Source organism: Halichoerus grypus, chromosome 1 (assembly GCF_964656455.1).
Source record: "Halichoerus grypus chromosome 1, mHalGry1.hap1.1, whole genome shotgun sequence".
In the NCBI taxonomy this organism is placed as follows: domain Eukaryota; kingdom Metazoa; phylum Chordata; class Mammalia; order Carnivora; family Phocidae; genus Halichoerus; species Halichoerus grypus.
Window position 1 is genome coordinate 85,900,708 of NC_135712.1, and position 20,576 is coordinate 85,921,283.

Genomic DNA, 20,576 nt, shown 5'->3' on the forward strand with positions numbered 1-20,576 from the left:
ATGGCTGCCTCTGAGATTTGCATTTCCTGCAGATGGAATCCAGCAAAGGAAAACAGCAGTCTCATAGTTCCAGAGGATTAGCCTGTCACTCCACATCACTTAGGTCAGTCCATACCCATGAAAGATGCAGTGTAATCAGTCAGTTATGTCACCAGGACAAGAAGCATATAAAAATGATTCAAATGAGCAATTTAAAAACAAATCACAATCTGGAAATGGTTAACAAATGTTCTTTATATGCTCTGAAATTGTAGAGAAGAAGGAAAATGATTGGTTTCCACACAGGCCAAAATGTATCAAGGAAATCAGAATATTACTCAGCAAAAATAAAGTAGATGAGTTGGGTGGGCCATACCCATGAAATTCATCAATAAATTATTATTGAATTCATGGATAAATTAAGGAATGAATGATTTGGGAGAACAAAGAGCTCAGTTTAAGTCCACACACTTATCTTGAGTGCTGATAGCCTCTAGTTCCTGGGGATATGGCCCCTGCCCAAGACAAACATGAAAATAAATATCAACATAGGGTAGTGAATTCAATGATGGAGCAATTCACAGAGTGAGTACAAAAGAGGAGTAATTTTCCTCTAGCCTGAGAGAGCAGGACAGGAAGCAATGAGGCATTAAGGTTAGGGAAGGCTTCCTGGAGGTAATGCCTTAAGCAGAATCTTCAAGATTGAATCAGAGTTAACCAAATGAGACGGGGACTCAAGGGGATTTCAGACAGAAGGAATCACATGAACAAAGGGATGAAGATTTGCAACTGTTTGGTGACTGTCAGAAACTACAGACATTTTCATATTACTGGGATGAGTGTGGGGCCAGGGAAATGGGACAGATGAGTTTGGAAAAGTGGTAGGTCATGAAGGATTTTGGAAGTCATTCTAAAGAGCTTGGCTTTTATCCTGTAGTTAACAGAAAGCTGTCAGAGTGACATAATCAGAACTGAGTTTCAGAATGATCACTCTGGCTGCAGTGTGGAGATTAGATTAGAAATGGAGCAAGACAAATCAGAAAGAATTAGGAAATTTTTACTGTAGTGTTGGCAGAGGATGATGAGACCTGGATATAGGATTGAGGTAGGATAGATGGAGAGAAAGGGATATATGGAGAAATATGTGGAGATAAAACTTTAGGGTTTGGTGATTGATAGAATGTAGAGGATGATGAGGAAGTCAGAAGGATGTAGTTTAAATTTATGCCCAAGTACTTGGCTTGGATCACTGGGGAAATGGTAGAAAGTGTTAAAACTGGGATTCTTATGTCCTTACTCTTCAGGGTTTCCAAGAAAGGACTTTTGCTGCTCTGGCTAAGAAGGGAGAGGCTGATGGTGCCTTTATACATTCTTGCCCTCACAAGCATAGTGTCCTAAGCTCAGGTGGAGGAGTGACTGATTTGATTGGTGAGATGGGCCAGAGCCTGACAGTCAAGGGGCCAGGTCTATCTTTTGGGTGAGTTTGAATATCATCATTCATGTATGGCACAATTTTTAAAAAATCCTTTTGGACTTGTCTTTGTTCAGGCCTGGTATGCCTTGGCCTTCCTTTCTCCAGGTAGTAAGCCCCAGTTGGGGAAGGCAGTATTCACAGCCTGAGGCTCATGGTTAGTTAGGTGGGCCCTTTCATGCCAAGCTGTCTTCAGTGCTATATTTCAGGCTTTATACTAGGAAAGCTTGTACTTTGGGAGTTACTGTGCCACTACTAACACGGCTGGTTTTTTATCTCTCTTTGGTTCTTTGCATTTATTCTCTATGAATCTACCTGAAAGGGGGCAGGGGAAGACATAAGGGAATGAAGGCCAGTATGGTTCAATGAAGTAGAGGTCTCGGGAGGAAAAGTTTGAGGCATGGCTATAAATTTGGTTTTGAATATGAGAGATGTCCAACAATAGGTAAAGAGCATGAATTTGGATTTATAAGTTTGATGCAGATCTAGCCTTGGTATGTTCCAGAAAAGCAGTATGTTTGAGCTCTGTCGAGGCAGTCTTGGCTTCATGGTGAACTCTGAATCAATATGGTGGATATAAGTCAACATTTATAGATAGTGACAGCAACAAACAGTAGATATGGACAGTCTTTACTACATGTACAGGAAGCATTCTGTCCAAATCTTTTTGGTGAATGGGAGTTATTAATAAATGTACAAGCCAAATCCAACAAAAGTCTGGTAATAAATCCACAAGGCAAATCCAAGTATAACAAAATATCTTGCACAGAAACGGATTTTCAATTGTCCAATAAAGCTTTTTTTCCCAAGCAAATTTGGCACAATACAATTTTATTTCGAACTCCATATCTGGATAGCTTCTTAAAGTTTGATATTAGGACTCGGTCTATAGTTCCTAAACCAATTATTTATGAGATTATGTGATAACAAACATGGCTAGAAAGAGTAAAGTGTGTAAGATTTTTCTCCTTAGCCTTCCCTATTTAAATTCGGATTCCCCTGGTAGTTAGCCTGCTGGGAAAAAAATATTCAGATTAAGGCAGGGTTAAGGGTTATTTATTAATTCAAGATTCCCCTGGTAGTTAGCCTGCTGGGAAAAAAAAAAAATATTCGAGGTTAAGGCAGGGTAAAGGTTATTTATTAATTCATTTGTTTATTTGTCAATATTTTAAAATCCTCATAAGATGAAACACACCATGCTGAGTTCTGGGGATACAAAATGAGTAAGACATGTCCTGAGGGGGCTGGGTGAGAGACCAGTGAAATTGATTTGAGAGAAGAAAAGGGAAGCAAATCAATGTTCTGGGGCCATTTGCCAAAAGATCAGTTACTGAATAGCTAATTCACCAAGAGCCAGTTTGCTGAAGGATCACTTTGCTAAATGAATAGTTTGCCTACTTTATTACACTTAACATAGACTTATTTTAAGGAGTATTGTCTTAAGTATAGTAAATGAATATGCATGCCTCTTTGTTATGGATATTGTAAGAACACATTCAATCAAAAAGTAAATTTTTCTTATGAATATATTCTTTTTAGCAGCATTGTAAGATTTGACTTTTTTTCAAAGCTAAGCTTCCTAGGGAGACTGAGTCTCTTTTTAAATATATTCTTATGAATACATTCACAGATATATCTTTCTTGACTATGTGTGCGAATATATTCTTCTAATAGTTATAACAAAAATTTAGTGTTTCATTTGGGAGAATCTCAGTTTACACCTATTTTTTTCAAAACTTTTTTAGAATCATTTGCTGTTTTCCTAACATTTTAGCATCATTGAGATTCTTATGGAAAATTTCATACTGACTAATTTGATAGATTTGTCAATTTTATCAATTAACCAAAATTTGTTTCTTTTAACTATTCATAAGGTTATGGTAATTAATTTTGGACAGGAATTTTAACAGCTTTTTGAAGATTCTGTGAAGTTTCATTTGAAAAGTTTTTTTTTTTTTTTTTTTTTGTCCTTATAACATCATCTTACAAAATGTTTAAGTTGTCTCTGCTCTGGTCCTGCTATTACAACAGGAGAGGTCTGGGTAAGAATGGTGGGACCCTCTGCTGGGGGAAAGTTGAAGAAGTTGAACTGTGCGTAATATGCAGTTTGGCAACATGCTAACCCATAGAACTATGTACGGTTACAATGATCATATTGGGTTTCTGGCACATAGCTAAATTTGAGAAATTCATTGAAATAATTGGCTTTTTTTTTTTTTTTTTTGTATAGTGGCTTCAGGCAAATTGACTATCACTGTGTTGGGTATTCCTTGAACTGGGCATTCAACAGATTGGTGGTAGTAAACTGTCCCAGGGCTATGCTTTATAATCAGGAAGGTGGTGTAGAAGTGTGCCAATGAAGGCTATAACTTGATTTCAGCAGCAATGATTAAGGGTCCTATAACAGACTGAAGTGAGTTTTTGATGAGCAAACAATTGAGAAAGAGAAGGGTATCCAGGCAGAATGTGAGAGATTAGTAGTTGAGTGTGGTTGGATTCTAGGATCTGGTGGGCGGGGGAGGCAGGCAACAAGCTGGTTACATACGCAGGGGCCAGAGGTAAGGGACCTTGTGTGTCTTCTGAAGTTAGAAGAACCATTAGAAGAATTTAAGGAATGAAATGATATAATTACATTTGTATTTTAGAAAGATCACTCATGTTAGTGTGGCTGGTTGTTTAAAAAAGTTTATGTCTGGTGGTAGGGAGAGGCTGATTCCGAAACTCTTCCCATGTTTCAGGTGTTTGATAAAAAGGAGTGGAAAAAAAGGAGTAGCAGAGGAGATGAAAGTTTAGATCCAAGCATCATTTGTGTCCGGAATAAGTAACACTGTGTGTTTTAATGAGATTCTCTCCTCAGAGAAACAAAAGACACCAAGAGTGCTAGAACACAGAGAGGGCAGGAGGATAGGTCCAGAGCTGTGAGAGGACCTGGGGAGGGTGTGGAAAAGAGAAGTAGAGAGGATATGAATAAAAATAAAGAATTCTGTATATCTGAAGTTACTTGGGGGAGATGCTTCAGAAACTCATACATAATAATTAACATATTGAATATTTATATTTACGTCATTTTGGCCTAATGAATACTGAGCTGCTTAAGAATTAGAGCCAGACCACATTAATCTTTGTAGGCTCAGTCTCTTGCATTTATTAGGGTCACAAAATATGTTCCTTTTATGTGGGCTAGAAATGACTACAATATGCTTAGGTTGTGAGGTAGCCAGCATAAGGAGGCTAAATGGCCAATTGAAACCGAATAAATCAGAGAACCATGGCTAGAACAGGCTCTTGGCTTTTTTTTTTTCCTATCAGTGCCCATTGGACTCTACCATCAACAAATTTAATATTCTTTCCAGAAAAAGTTCAAGCTTTCCAGGCACTACTAGCTCTCATTTCTAGACTTCAGGGAAAAGTGTCTTCTGTTAGAGATTATGGGGGTGAATCTGTGGGGCAGTGGATTGCTGAGTGCCACCTGAGCTGAAATGAGCAGAGTTGCTATATATTTCTGTTCCAGGAACACTAAACCTGCTATCTCACATGGCAGACTGGGAGTGGCATTGATTAAAACAGCCATTGTCTGCCTTTTGTCCACGAAAGACTTCCAAAGACTTTTTGAGTTGTGCTTCTTCATATGCATGTCCTCTTCTATTAGTTCCAGATTTCATGTTTTTTCCCCTTGAGCTAGGAGGTGTATTTTTATGCAGTCCATTTTGATTAATTGAATTATTATTCTGTTTCCAATCTTTTAAAGTACACATTCCATTGAGTGAAATGTGCTTTGAGTTTTGGGAACAAATGACAGTCACTTTTAATATAGTCATTAATACGAAAGGTTTTGTCCATGAACCTAATGTTATTGTGAGCTTATTAATCCACAGGACTTCCCAGGAAGTCTTGTAAGATTATTTTATGAATAATAGACAAAAGATGAGAGCAAAATTATAGAAACAAAAGTAGGAGTTATTTCTTTTTAGTCCTGCCTTTAACTTCCCAGATCACACAATTTCCCAGTGGTATCTTAATTTTTAATTCTTATTTATTTTTTACCTGATCTACTAGCATATTGGAATGGATAAAAAGTCCGTAGTGAAAAATATAGAAGGAAAGAGAAAATTATGTGAATCATTTAGATAAGTTAAGGTATCCTTATAACCTAAAGCACCTTTGAGAAGTATTACCTTTATGTTGACCACATCATTTGGCTCTATTGCAATAATGTTATAAAAATAAATAACAACAACAACAAAAAATAACTAGAATGGCTCTATATATGGAAATAAAAATCAAGTTCCAAAGAACTCATGGGTCATAGAATAAAATGTGATAATTTAATCTATTAAGGACTTAATGATAATAAAAACACTGTAGAGTGACTAATGGGATGTGACTAAACCAATACATGGTTAGAAATGTATAACATTAAATGCTTGTATTAGATAATAAAGGGGCCTGAAAATTAATATGCTAGGCATCTAACTTAGGGAGTTATAAAAAGATTAAGAGAATATATTAAAAGAAAATATAAGAGGGAGATAATAAGTAATAGAAGATAAATTATATTAGAGGATCAATGAATTCAAAATTAATTTTTTGAAAAGACTAATGAAATAGACAAATCTCTGACAAGACTGATCAAGAATAAAATAGAGAAGGGACAAAAAATATTAAGAATTAAAAAACCTAGATACATACAGCATGGATTAGAAAGATAATAGAGGATATTTAAAGCAACTTTAGAGCAAGACATTGAAAACTCTGAAATACATAATTTATTGAAATATACAGCAAATTCTTACGAATATATAGCTTACTGAAATTGATTCAGAAATAAGTAGAAAATCTAAACAGTTCTAAATTATTAAAAAATAGAATCATAAATTTAAAATATCCTCATAATGGAAATACCAGGCTCTGATGTTTTATAGGTGAGTTCTACCCATATCATACAAATCATTCTGCAGTATAGAAGAAGATGGAATGTTATACAACCTATTTATGAGGTTAGCAAATTTTGATGCCCAAAGCAAATCAGACAGCACAAAAAGGAGAATTATGGACCAATTTCATTCATAAACATAAATGCAAAAATTTAAAAAACAAGTTGGCTTACTAAATCTAGCAATACATAAAAGTGAAAACACATCGTGATCAATTTGGGGCTATCCCAGGAATATAATGTTGGTCATCATTTGAGTATCTATTAATGTTACATATTATATAAACATATTAAAGGGTTACCATTATACGAAGAGAAACATATTTGATAATACTTAACATCCATTCATGATGAAAACTCTTACTGAATTAGAAATAGATAGGAACATTCTTAATGTGGTGAACAGTATAGAGGAAATACCTATAGTAAACCTGATAGTTAATGGTGAAATGTTTAAAGGACCCTCTTTATGAGCAGGAACAAAGCAAAGATGTTACACTATTGTCTGTTTTATTTAACATATGGCATAGCATAATATGGAAAGAAAATAAATAAATGGTTTATTTACTGATAAAAAGAAGCAAAATTGTATTATTCACTAATGATATGACTATGAAGAAAATACAAAAAACAATTTATAGATAAATTGTTACAATTAATTAGAAAATTAGCATAGTTGAAATAAAAGTTGATATATCATTTCCCTTCCCATGTGCCTGTAAAAGTAGAAAATGCAATTTAAACATTAAAAAATCAGTACTTAGGAGTACTTAGGAATAAATCTAATGAACTATGTGCAAGTTCTCTTTAGAGAAATTATAAAACTTTATTGGGAGACATTAGGGAAGACAAATCAATGTAGAGATTAATTATATTCAGAGAAAGACTTGATACATAAGGATGCAAATTTTCAATAAGTTGATTAATAGATTTCATAAAATTCCAGTAAAATTTCAGGAAATTCAATAAAAATTTCAAGCAGGGTAGGTATGACTTGACAAGCTGGTTCTAAGATTTATATGGAAGTATAAACATCTAAGGATAGCAAATACACTCCTGAGTACAAAAGAACAGGTGGGTGACTTGTCCTGTCAGGTGTCAAGATTATTACAATGATAAAATTTGTAAGCTCAAGGGTGGTGTCTGTCTGAGGTAGACAAAGTTGACCAGTGAAACAAAATGGAGATCCAGAAACATCCATGTGTATGTGGAAACCTAATATATGATGCCTGTGGGCTTTTAGATCACTGGGGAAAGGATATCCTATCTAATCAAAGGTGCTGGGCCAATTGGTTACCCACAGAGAAAAAAAAAAATTGGATGCCTACTTCACAAAACTCAAAAGTCAACTTCAGATGATTAAAGATCTAATTGTGAAAGGCAAACCTACAAAATGTTAAAGAGACTGTGAACTTGGAGTAGGAAGGGATTTCAAAATGTTCAAAAAATTGCTAACTTAGAACACATTAAAGTAAGAACATATGTTTATGAAAAGTCACCATAAAGAAAGTGCAAGCAAGTATCAAACTGGGAGAAGCTATTTGTGCACAATAAACAGACAAAGGGTTAATATAAATTTTTACAAAGAATTTCTACAAATCAATAAGAAAAAGACAAAAAAATCCAGTAGAAAAATTGACTACATATTTGAATAGGTACTTCACAGAAAAGAACAAGGGAAATAGGCTAAGTCTTATTAGTAATCTGAGAAATGGGAATTGAAAGCACAGTGCCCTCTTGATTAATGAAAGTTAAAAATCTGAAAACCCTAGGCGAGGTTGTAGAGCATTGAAATCACATTAATGGCTGCTTCGGAAAGCAATGGCATTACCTGGTAGAGTGGAAGCTGTGCATACTTTTGAACCAAATATTCCTAAATTAGGTACATATCCTAAGAAATATTTGTACAAAGTGTACAAGGAGATACGGACAAGAGGGATTCTAGCAGCATTGTTGGTACAAAAAGAACTAGAAATAATGCAAATGTCTATTAGCAATAGACTGGATGACTAAATGGTGGTATATTCATATAATAGCATACTACACACCAGAGAAAAGGAGTTATAGCTACTCACATCAGCCCTGATAGATCATAGAAACATAATGTTTGGTGAAAAAAGTCAGTTGCAGAATAATTCATAAGCCATGATTCCATTTATATAAATTCTCCAAACGTTCAGAAGTAAACAATATATTGTTTAAAGATTCAAATGTGATAAACTCAAGAAGAAAAAGCAAGGGAATGATAAACAGAAAATTCAGGAAGGTGGTTATCTCTGGATAGGGGCTGGGAAAGGGAGAAGGGTGCTATTAGGGAAGTATCCTCAAGGGCTTAAAAAATTCTGATTGTTTTATTTTTTAACCTTAATGAAGGGTACTCAGATGCTTATTATTTCACCATCCTTTGTGTGTTAACATGATAAAAATTCCTTTATATCAGCTCACTATTCAATAAAAACAATCCAAAGAATATTTGATAAAAACTCAGCTGTAATGTCCTTAGCCGATAAACTCTCCCTTCTTTAAATTCTGAATGAGTTACTGTTGCTGCTGTTTTATTTTGCCGCCTGCAATTTAGGGATTAAACTAAGCTCACCTAACAAAGAAATTTGCTCAGAGATGAAAAAGAATTCCTTCATACTGCTCGTGTGTGGAATGGAGGATAAGGATAGAAATCAGGGTTTTGCATATACAGATGATCAGAACAAGGACTGTCTTTGAATTCAACAAATGAAAAAAATGCGAAATTGACTTCAACTTCCCTTGAGCCATAAGACATTTGGTTTCAGAATTTCCGGTGAACTTTTCCTTCCACTTGGTTGCTCTGCCTGTCTGTAAGCTATTTCCTGATGTTCCAGCTTTTGAGGAATCCCAGGGAAGCCAATATCCTGACCAGCTTGGCTGTGGTCTCGCGAAGAGGTGGCGTGGAGTGGAGCTGAGGACTTCTGGTTGCCTGGCCTCCGGGATTGCTGTAGGAACCCAGCTGCAAAAGCCAGACCCACAGAGGCCAGGTTTGCAGAATAAGAAAGTGAAGGTGGAGCAATTACCCGCAGTTCTGGGCAGTGCTGCCAGACCACGTAGGTAATTTATTTCCAAGTAATTAACTTGAGGACCTTAATTATCTAGACTCATTATCAGCCATCATCACCTTCATTATCACCGTGATCATTGCCACTAAGAGCATCTTAAGAGAGCAATAGACGCTGTTCCAAATCACTTTTAGAATCTGAGTCCTATCCTACAAGAGTCTTGACTTAGGCAGTGAAGGTGAAGGTGTGGTCAAGCGAGAGGCACAGACGAATGAACCAACATCAAACTAAGGATACTGGCTTAGTAGCAGATTCTGTTGCTGTATCCATCGGCTGTTTTTCCACTTGTCTTTGACTTTCAAGGCTAAAACCATGCAGATTGATTTCACAGGCCTTGGCATTTCTACCCCATAAATAAAGCTTGCTGAAAATTATTTCTTATAGTCAATATGTAATTATTTTAAATCTCATAGTTATTGGAATCATAATTTGAAAATAAAAAAATGAAAGTAATTTAAGAGTTTCATATAATTTTAATGGTATAGAATATGAAGCTAATTATTGGCTACCTTTAACTCCACAAACATTGCCCATATATCATATCCACATGTTTACTATCTCTCCTTTGATATGCAATTTTCAGCTGTAATTTAACACAGTCTCTCCCCTGCAGGCTTGGACCTTGACTGCTGCTCCAAGTTTCTCATGTTTGAAAGAGCCTATGTAAGCTGTGGGATGGATGCAGGGGAGAGAATATGACCTTGAGTTCAAATTCTGATTCCATCACTGGCTAGTTGTCGGACCCTGGGAAGTTATTTAAAATCTCTGTGCCTCAGTTTCCCCACCTGTAAAATGGACACAATAATCTCTATCTTATAAATTAAGAGAGCAGTTTGTGTAAAACATGTAATATACAGTAATTGCTTCTTAGGTGTTAATCTTTTTGTAAAGAAATTGTATATATATATCAAAATATACTTAATTAAATTATTCAATGAGAATAAATAGAAGGTGAAATAAATCACACTTCACCTGCTCTGATGAAGTCTTCAAAACCTCAGACAGGCTAGCCACTGAAAGTCACAATATTGCTGTAGGGAAACAAAACCTCTGCCATTTTTCACCATCACACGTTGGTGGGCTTTTTTCTTTTATTTAGGAAATGAGATGACATGCAAAATATGGAATTTTCAAATGACACACCAAGTTTTAGTCTTATAGTAAAGATCTTGCTGAAAGAGGATTCACTTACTCGGCTTGAAAGCAAATGAAAAATAACTTGATTAAGCATTGAGAAAAAGCATGTGGAAACCTTGAGATGAACAAAGATAGGGAATTTTCAGTTGATCTTGTGTTGTGATGAGCACTAGGACTTTGTTCAAATGCTAGTTGCCTTCTGGGCTGTAATTTTACTTAAACATCATATCATTATTTTTCCCATAATTAAGATAGTATAACACATTACAAAGGACTTGGAAAATGGAGAAGTGAAAAACATGTTTTTCCTTCCCGGCTTTTTCCTATGTATACATATTTTTGTTGCTGCAATCATAGTTTGTATGTAATTTTTCAACTTGATTTTTCAGTTACTATTATGTCAGAGCATTTTTAAGTGCTAAGTGATATATTACATTCCATGATTTATTTAACAGATTTTCTATTATAAATACTAAAGTTGCTTCCAAGTTTTTTTGCTGTAATATATAGTTAATGCAAAGAACAATTTGGTTTCAGAATTTTTCAAAGGATTTCCTCTGTAGGGTAATACTTTAAAAGGAAAAATAAAAGTACCAGTTCTCAAAACTGCATTCAAGTAAACCTCCCTCAGGTCCCTTCTTGTGTCCAGCATCATTTATCAAGCCTGGTTTCTATCGGATTCTGCAAAGTTGCAATATGCTGGTATAGATAGTGGTGTTTTAAACTTCACCAAACCCAAGAAATAGTGTAAGGTCAATGAGAAAAGAGAGAAGGAGAAGAAAACAAACGGAGAAAAAAACGAATATTTAAAAATGGCCAGAGAATTTTATGAATGGATTTATTCCCTAAACCCAGGTGGGGGTGGGGGGTGGCCTGGACTGAGCTGTGTAATTGTCATTTTGTCTTTTGTGAACATTGCCTTTGCCTTTCAATCTTTCTTCTCAATCCTCCATTCCTCCCTTACCCGAGACTATTCTTCTAAGGACTTTGAGGGCTCCATGGACTTGTCCATCCTCTTTTCATCCTCACATAGTTTCTGCTTTCCTTCCCTGCCATATGTCCTTGAAATGCAACTTTCATCATTTTGGTTCAGTATTTACTGAGCATTTACTGTGTGCCGGGTGCAGTGGTGGGGGCTGGAAATTCAAAGGCGAGTAAACCACAAAGTCTGTGCTGGTCAAGATGATGGTGGGAGGCTGTGAGTGAATGGATATCTGAAAGCAGGACTGGAACTAGCCAAGTGATGAGTGGGTGTGGATGTGCATGGGCGAAGCGCATTTCTGACAAGGAACAGCCTTTGCAAAACTGCACAGAGAGTGCAAGGGGAAAGGCCAAAGTTTCAGAAAGCCTACTCCCTCGGTGTAGAGCCCATCCCATGTTAACACTTGTGAAACACAAAGCTCAGTTGCCTCATGCTTTTCTACTGGCATGCTGTCTGTGTAGTCAGGTTAAATGATTCTGAAAAGCCCCCCGAATCCCCGTGATTTACCTTTTCTCATCATGTCTGTAAGATGAAGAGGTCCGGCCACTGGTCCATATAAACATCTTAGAGGATGTTGGTCCAGGGGCTCCTTTCCTTATGGTGGAAGTCCTGGAGGAGTGGCGGAAAGACCTAGACGGGAACACACTGAAGTTAAATCCATTACCTTAAGTTTGGGAACTCTGTAACAACAGCAACCGATAGCTTTAGTGGACTGACTCTCTTAAATAAGGTTTCTGTTGCTACAGAGCAGTGCTTCTCAAACCTGGCTGCACATTAAAATCAAGTTTTTCCAAAGGTTCCTCGTTGTTTCTAACGCACTGCCAGGGTTGAGAGCCACCGCCGTAGGGAAACACGGCTTTCTAATTGGTGTTAACATCATATTCCTTCCCCACAAATCTAATTTTGGTATGGTTTCACACCCTGTACTACACTGTATTTTTCCAAAATTTTGGTTCAGATTTAGATACTAAAATTCTCTTTCTCCTTTCCTATTCAAACTGTTTTCCTTGATGCTGACAGATGTGACATATTGGTGACGGAACATCATCTTTTAAATATGCTCTGCTGTTGCCAAAGCTGTGGGTTTGTTCCATGGTGGCCGAGTCTCTGAGGAAGTCACAGAAGCAGAAGACGAAGCAGATACTCTCTGGCTCCCGGAGGCCAGGTTTATAGGATCCAGAGTCAAGCTCTTGGAGGAATGTTGTGTTCTCTTGGTTAGGATTTGGCTTATGGGTTTAATTTTTTCATCTCCAAGCATAGCACTAAAAGTAGTTAGCTATTATAATTTATTTTCTACATAATAATCATTTTTTAGGGATTTAGAAACATGAAATATCATAGAACCGTAATCACATCTGAAAGTTAAAATAATATTGAGCTAATGGAACGAAGGAAGGAAGGAAAGTGATTTCTTCATGATTCACAATCACTTGTGGCTTTCCTTTTGGTTGAACACTATATTAACGGGAGGCATGAGACTGGAAATATTAGCTATTATATGATATATTAGCTACTACATGTCAGGCACTTTGCATATATTATTTATGCATATATCATGAGATGTATATGCATACAATTATGTTGTGCTGATATTATGAAAACTGCAAGGTGGATGGTGCTATTATTTCCAGATTACAAATGATGATTCCAGGAGATTGAGATATTTGCTCAGATTTAGAAAAAGTGAAGCCATGCTCCAAAACCAATGTCTGCCTGCTTCCAATTTTCATGCTCTCTGTAGAAAGATATATTATGGTCTTAGCCCAGTGATTCTCAAACTGTAACATGCATATGAATTACCTGGGGGATTCTGCTTCAGTGGGGCCTGGGGTGGGGCCTGAGTTTCTGCATTTCTAACAGCTCTCAGGTGATGCTGATGTTGAAGGTCTGCAGAAAACACTGAGCAGCAAGGGCCAGAGCAATGGTCTTAGAGTGAGTGGTTGGCTAGAGGCCAATTTTGTCACTACCTAGCTGTGTGGCCTTAAGAAAGTCATTTAACTTTACTAGGGCTTGGCTGTTTTTAATCTGTAACATAGAAAGTGTGAAACAGAGAACCTTTACGATTGCTCTCAGCTCCAACATTTTGTGATTCAGTAAATGGTAGAATGAATCTAGGCATATTCAAGGCATTGTGTACTGCCTTTCTGGGACTAGGTCTAGGAATAGATCTCCTTCTGCAACCCTGGGGTCAGCATCGGAGATAGAAGGAACAGAGGCCAAGGGGATAGCAGGGGCTTGGTAACCCGTATAGACGCAAGAAGTCATCCTCCCATCCCCAGTCTCCTAGGATAAATGGTGGGAATTAAAGGATACACCTAAATGGATGCCCTCACCAGTTTTAGAAGGGCTTAGAAGTTGAATCTGCTAGCTCTTTAAATGACTTGGATATGAGATATTTAAAGTTGGTTACGTTCCTTTTTGAAGATCTTTAAAACATATAAAATAAGATAGAGATTAAATCCATTATTAAAGCCAGTTAGCCTTCAGGAAATAAGAATGATTTGAATCCATGTTGAATGACCTACTCCATAAGAATGATTGACTTAAACTTCCAGGAAGTTATTTCAACACTGACTCTGGCGGAATCTTCTGCTCACCTTGTCACTCCTAAAGGACTAGGGATGTGGAGTAGATGGAAAAGTGACACAGTCTTGAGTTAAAGTAAAGCAATAAATTACTGAGGTCCTGCCTTGTTACTGGTTATTAACCAGCATTTCATAGACACACCATCCATATTATAAATGCTTTGAAATCATTCCAAGGGAAAGGAGCTGCAATGATTTTAATATACTTAGGATACTTTCAGGCTATGTGTCATTATTCTAGCGTGGCACCCTTGCTCTGTTGTTTTAAGATGATATGGAAAGGGGAAGACGAAAGATGTATTCATTCTAATTAACTGTCTAAAGCTTGTTGGAAAGGACTTAATGACTCCTCGGGTTAGTCCAATAAGTGGATTTGGAGTTTCTCCAGCCCAGTTTTCTTTCATAAAGACAAACTATTATTTAAACCCTGCTAGGTTTGTTGTTAATTAAAATGAAAGGGAGTAGCTGCTTTAAGGACAACAGTATAAAGGTTCTGTGGAAGGTGAAAAAATTTCCAGGCTTCAAAGAAACACCCAGGATATGTTAATGGAAGCTGGTTTGGAGGTTTTCTCGGCTCAAAGGCAGTCCTCCTGAACTGTTAAATAATTACCTCAACTCCGCTCACTTTCTAAGACAAGGAACATCTCATTTGAGTTGTGATTAGGAAAGTGATAAAGAGACAAAAAAGCACTTTCTACAACTTTGTAATTTGGAATCCTAGCATCAGCAGAGACCTGCATTAGCAGAGGCACGGGCTATGGGCAGCGGGAGGCAGCCTGGATCCAATTCCATCATGAAGTGACTTAGGACTTTCAGTGAACCTGGCAGAGCCATGACCGTATGACTGCAGACGAATGAAGTCTGAAAACCAGCAACCCTAAAAGACGCCATCTCAGCCTTGGATGAAAGCAGGTTATCCGCGAGACTGTAACAATTTCTTTGGGTCAGGAACCTATAAAGGGCCTCTTTGCATTGCTCAAACACACCCCTCGGGGGTTTCTACTTCCTTGACTCAGTTTGCGCCTTCTCTCTGCCTCCCTTCCCCACCTGGTGAATGAGAGCCTTTGTTTCCAGGGCCGGCTCGGATGTCATCTCTTCTGTGAAGCCTTTCTTTGACCCAGGTTGGCAGCTTCCTCTGCTCTGCTCTCAATTCTTGGTATTCAACCTCTGTTAGAGCAAAGCATGCTCTACCCTGCTTGTACACAAATCTGCCTCCCCTGCTAGGCTGTGGGTAATGCAGGGCAGGGCTGCACCTTACGCACCTTTATGGCACAATGCAGTTCACACAATGCCACCCTGGTTATGTTTGCTGCCCGACCATCTCCCTATCCATTTGAAAACATGATTGTCGATATGACTTTGGCCTCCTGCGCTGGGCTCACTGCTCCTGGGTGCAGCTGTGGCTCCTTCCTGACACTTCCCTGAGCTCCAGATGTCCTTCCCTCTTCCCACTCCCACTTCCTTCTCCTGACTCTCCTGCTCCCTCTGTCTTTTTTCAGTGACTTGGGCAGAAAGTTCTATTGCTCGCTAGATTATCATGCAGTAAGGTTTTCTTTAGAAAGGCAGCGTGGTCCCGGGAGAGCAGAGGGGCCTATGCGTTTGTTTGCCTCCGGGCATCACCGCCTACCGACTATGTGACTTAGGACAAGTCCGTTGAACACCACTACATCCTTGTTTCCTCAGCTGCAAAAATGGGAATGGTGACATTTGTTTTTCTGGGTTGCTTGGAGAATTGATGAAATAACAGACGCAAAATACCTAAAGTAGGATCGAGGCACATGGTAGGAACATACTAAACATCAGTTTCTTTCTTTTTTCCTCTGTTGTTAGTTTTGATAGCAAATGGACTGGATTTTATCTTTTTCTTTAAAAAAAAAATCCAATTAACTTGCTTTGTACTTGTACATCGAGATTATTGATTTTTTTTTTTTTCTATGGGTCAGTGGCACTCTCAATAGAGGAAAAACAGTTTTCTCAGATACTGAGATAATAAAATCTGAAGTACTTCCTCATTCATATTAAGTTCTGATACCTATCCTGAGCAAGAAGAGCAGAAAGAGAGTGTCCCTGAACCCTGGCCACACCTTACAATCATCTGGGGAAATGTCTAAAAAATACTGGGTCTCTAGCCAGACCAGTAGAACCTTTGGGGTGGGGCCCTGGCTTTGGAGTTTTGGAAAAAGCTGTTCGGGGATCCTGCATCGGGGTTGCAGCCAGGGTGAGAAACAATTGTTACAAATGCTCAGGTTCTGATTTCATTTCAGTTGAATCCTTTATGGAGACTCCTCCTGTCTCTAGAAGCTTCAGCAGGGGGGTAACAGTTCTGAGTCCTACTCTGTGCAGTGGCTTCTCCACTGGTACCCATGTCGAGGCCTTGAGGTGACAGCCGCAAGGACAAGTGGCATATGAGGCAGGGAAAGAGCATGTGGATGCAGTTTTCTGGTGTCAGTGGCCTTGAGCTATGCATATGGGATGCTCTTAGTGCACTCTGCTTTATTAAACAGCAAGCAGGAGCCAGCAGAACTATTTAACACATAATTACATGTCTAATCTTGCGTAAAATTGTAACACTAATGACATCACAGCAGCAACTTAAAAGGTCACTCTGAGCACAGAAATTTAGGAATGCTTCTAATCTGTGAGACTTTATCTTTGCAGACGGCAAATTACATGTTCTCCATAGGAACTGAGTTGTTTTGGCTTCAGGGCCTTTGGAGGGAGAAGCCAAATGTATGGTGATAATTTTAGACCTAGTGATTGAATTTAGAAAACACTGGTCCATCTTAAGAGCAGTTTTAAATGTCTTGGGGATGTTTTTTTCTCAAAATAAACTACTTCGTCTTGTTTTAATTCATTTGGGTGTCCATTTGATGGCATTTCTTACATGTCTTGTAGGTGCCAGGCACTGTACTGGGTGATGGGGGCACCAAGCCACCATATCTGCTTCTAAGGAGTGCACCATCTATGGAGAAGTCAGGAAATAAATCAACATTCACTCTACCACAACTGCTCTTTCTAAAGGGTGCTGTGACTTCCCAGTGGGCATATCTAATAGTTACTTGTCTCTTCACATCTTACTTAACTTGCTCAGCTTACTGAATTTGATCCTAATATTGTTGGTCATTTTCCACTTCTAAAAATGCTTTACAAACTTGATGCATAGGATAATGCTCTCTTGTTTCTCTTTCTCACTCTCTAGCTGCTCCTTCCATTTCTTTGTTGGGTTCCTGTTTCTCTATCTGCCCCCTAAATGTTAGTATCATTTGGGGGACTAGCAAGTACTCTTGAAAAGTCTCTTGACTTTGAGAAGTTTTATAGATCTTGGATACCAGCCATTTATCTGTAGTGTCATTTGCAAATATCTTCTCCCATTCTGTGGGTTGCCTCTTTGTTTTGTTGACTGTTTCTCAAACTCAACACCCAAAAAACAAATAATCAAGTCAAAAAATGGGCAGAAGACGTGAACAGACACTTCTCCAAAGAAGACATACAAATGGCTAACAGACACATGAAAAAATGTTCATCATCATTAGCTATCAGGGAAATTCAAATGAAAACCACATTGAGATACCACCTTACACCAGTTAGAATGGCAAAAATTGACAAGGCAAGAAACAACAAATGTTGGAGATGTTGTGGAGAAAGGGGAACGCTCTTACACTGTTGGTGGGAATGCAAGTTGGTACAGCCACTTTGGAAAACAGTGTGGAGGTTCCTCAAAAAAAATTAAAAATGAGCTACCCTATGACCCAGCAATTGCACTACTGGGTATTTACCCCAAAGACACAGATGTAGTGAAAAGAAGGGCCATATGCACCCCAATGTTCATAGCAGCAATGTCCGCAGTAGCCAAACTGTGGAAAGAGCCAAGATGTCCTTCAACAGATGAATGGATAAAGAAGATGTGGTCCATATATACAATGGAATATTACTCAGCTATCAGAAAGGATGAATACCCAACTTTTACATCAACATGGATGGGACTGGAGGAGATTATGCTAAGTGGAATAAGTCAAGCAGAGAAAATCAATTATCATATGGTTTCACTTATTTGTGGAACATAAGGAATAGCGTGGAGGACATTAAAAGAAGGAAGAAGGAAGGGAAAAATGAAGGGGGAGAATTGGAGGGGGAGACGAACCATGAGAGACTATGGACTCTGAGAAACAAACTGAGGGTTTTAGAGGGGAGGGGGGAGGGGGGATGGGTTAGCCCAGTGATGGGTATTAAGGAGGGCATGTACTGCATGGAGCACTGTGTTATACGAAAACAATGAATCGTGGATCATTTCCTCATGTATTGTATGGTGACTAACATAACATAATAAAATAAAATTAAAAAAGAAAAGAAAAGAAAAGAAAAGTCTCTGGACAATGCCTCCTAACAGGAATGTGAAAGACCTTTCTTTCCCAGTTTGATGCCTGAAAGACTGAGTGAATGGCTCTGTTTGCGGCTCAGTGGTAGAGGTAAAGAAGTGTATTGCTGAACACTAATGGCCTTTTTGAGAAGAATCAAATAAAAGATAATGGGTTCTGTGAATTATTATTTCAGACTACTTTTCAACAGTTGGGTTGACAATGTACAGACTCCTCTGGCTAGAGATGGGTGTGGGAGTTACCTGCGACCTCTGTCACATATGTGGGGCAACTGTTGTTCATGTAATCAGGATGTGTTTGACTTCTGCTTCAGGAGGACGTAGCCCCAGTTAAATAATGGACCTGTCCTTTAGCCTGCTGCTGACTTGGCTCATTGAACTTAGCACTTCAGAGGCTCTGGGCTTCTAATCTTCACTCTGTAGCTGAGTAATTGTATGAATAAAGGCAAAACACTCCTTTTTCCTCAGTGTTGCCACCCGTGAAAAGATGACTGTGGAACTGAACTCTATTCTTTTAGTTAATTCAGTATTCATTTCTTCATTAACAAAAACTTATTATTGAAGATGTAACATACGGCAGGCACCGAGCTAGGTATTAGGGATATGTTGGTGAACACAGCACGTATGACCCTTTTTTTGTGGACCTTATGGTCTAGAGGAGGGGACAGACTGGTCAGACAGGTGTGCATGGGGGCCTTTAATATAAGATTGTTATGCATGTGTGTAATGAAGTAAGTTTTGCATTATATCTACATCAAAAATGACTATCTCAGGGCTTAGTTGAAAAAGCTTTGAAATTAGTTTCAGGTTGAAATCCCAGTTCTACAACGCAGTAATTATGTAACCTAAATACATTGTTAGACTTCCCTGAGCCTCATTTTCCTCATCAAGAAAATCAGAGTAATAACAGATATCATAAAGATTCACCATGCAGATAATTTGAAATAATGTATGGCATTGAGTAGGCACTCGGTAAATGTTAGTGTTTTTCATTTGGAGGAAATAGTAGAAATTTTTTTCCCCAAATTGCCATACCAATACATCAAGCCCTTCTGCTTGAGTCATTTAAAAAAAAGTCTTATGTAGAAATGGAATACACATTTCTACATGGGCTTAATTAGTCCAGTATTCCATAATTCATTTCTTAATGAGCTTTTCAAGCGGATAATCACAACTGATGTTCAGTTTGATTCCTTCTATGCTACATATTTAAAACTGGTTTAATTGTTAAACATTCACTCTGTTGGGCATCACATATACACAGCTGGTGTAAGAAAACCTGCTCATAACTCACGTGTGCCTCAGATTGGTACAAATGACAGATTTATGCTGAGACCATCCATCTCTTCTCGGTGAATGTGGTTTAATTCTTCTATTTCAGTTGAAAATCAAGGATGCCAAACTATAATAGCTTTTTTACAGAGAAGAGCTAGAAATGCCAATAATAAACATAAAGGTATGAGGTTCTTCTCCAGACCTATATAAATAATGCATTTATAGGCATTGTTTCATTTAATTCTGTAACCCGTAGGAGAGCTCTCAATATTTACCAAAGAAGGAAAGTGATAATCAGAAAAGTAAGTTATTAGGCTTAAGTCACAGAGTTATTAAGTGATGATGTCCGATTTTCAATCCGAGCCTGTCTAACCCCGAAACCCATGCTCTCTCAACCTCTTTTGAAGTTTTGAGAGCCCTTTTGCCTCCTGGCCTCTAATTCCTCATATATAACATGAGGGAATTGAAAGAGATGAGTCTAAGTTTCCTTTCATCTGAGAAATTTTATTTCGTTCCGCTTTGGAGAATTGCAGCCAAGGTCTGTTCCTACGACTTGACTTCTAATTTGTCTTTGGTGAGATATAATTTCTATTTTACATTCTATTAATTTCTTAAATGAAGTCTTCAGTAATACTCATGGGAAAACTAGTAAAGTAGACGGAGGAGAGATTAAGCGCCAAGTAAGATGGCAAAATGAAAGCCCCCCAGTGATCCTTGAAAAGGTTTTCTGTAGACCCAGGCATTGCTGTA

General features: G+C 37.9%; 1 protein-coding gene across 3 annotated transcripts in view; it reads right to left on the minus strand.

Moving 5' to 3' along the window:
- KCNMB2 (potassium calcium-activated channel subfamily M regulatory beta subunit 2) overlaps positions 1-20,576 on the minus strand; it is a 225,150-nt gene that overhangs the window by 19,107 nt on the left and 185,467 nt on the right. For all 3 annotated transcript variants that reach the window (XM_078068996.1, XM_036087513.2, XM_078069007.1), the window contains one exon: positions 12,099-12,221. In XM_078068996.1, coding sequence (XP_077925122.1) covers positions 12,099-12,221 — 123 coding nt within the window. The remainder of the gene's footprint in view (positions 1-12,098; positions 12,222-20,576) is intronic.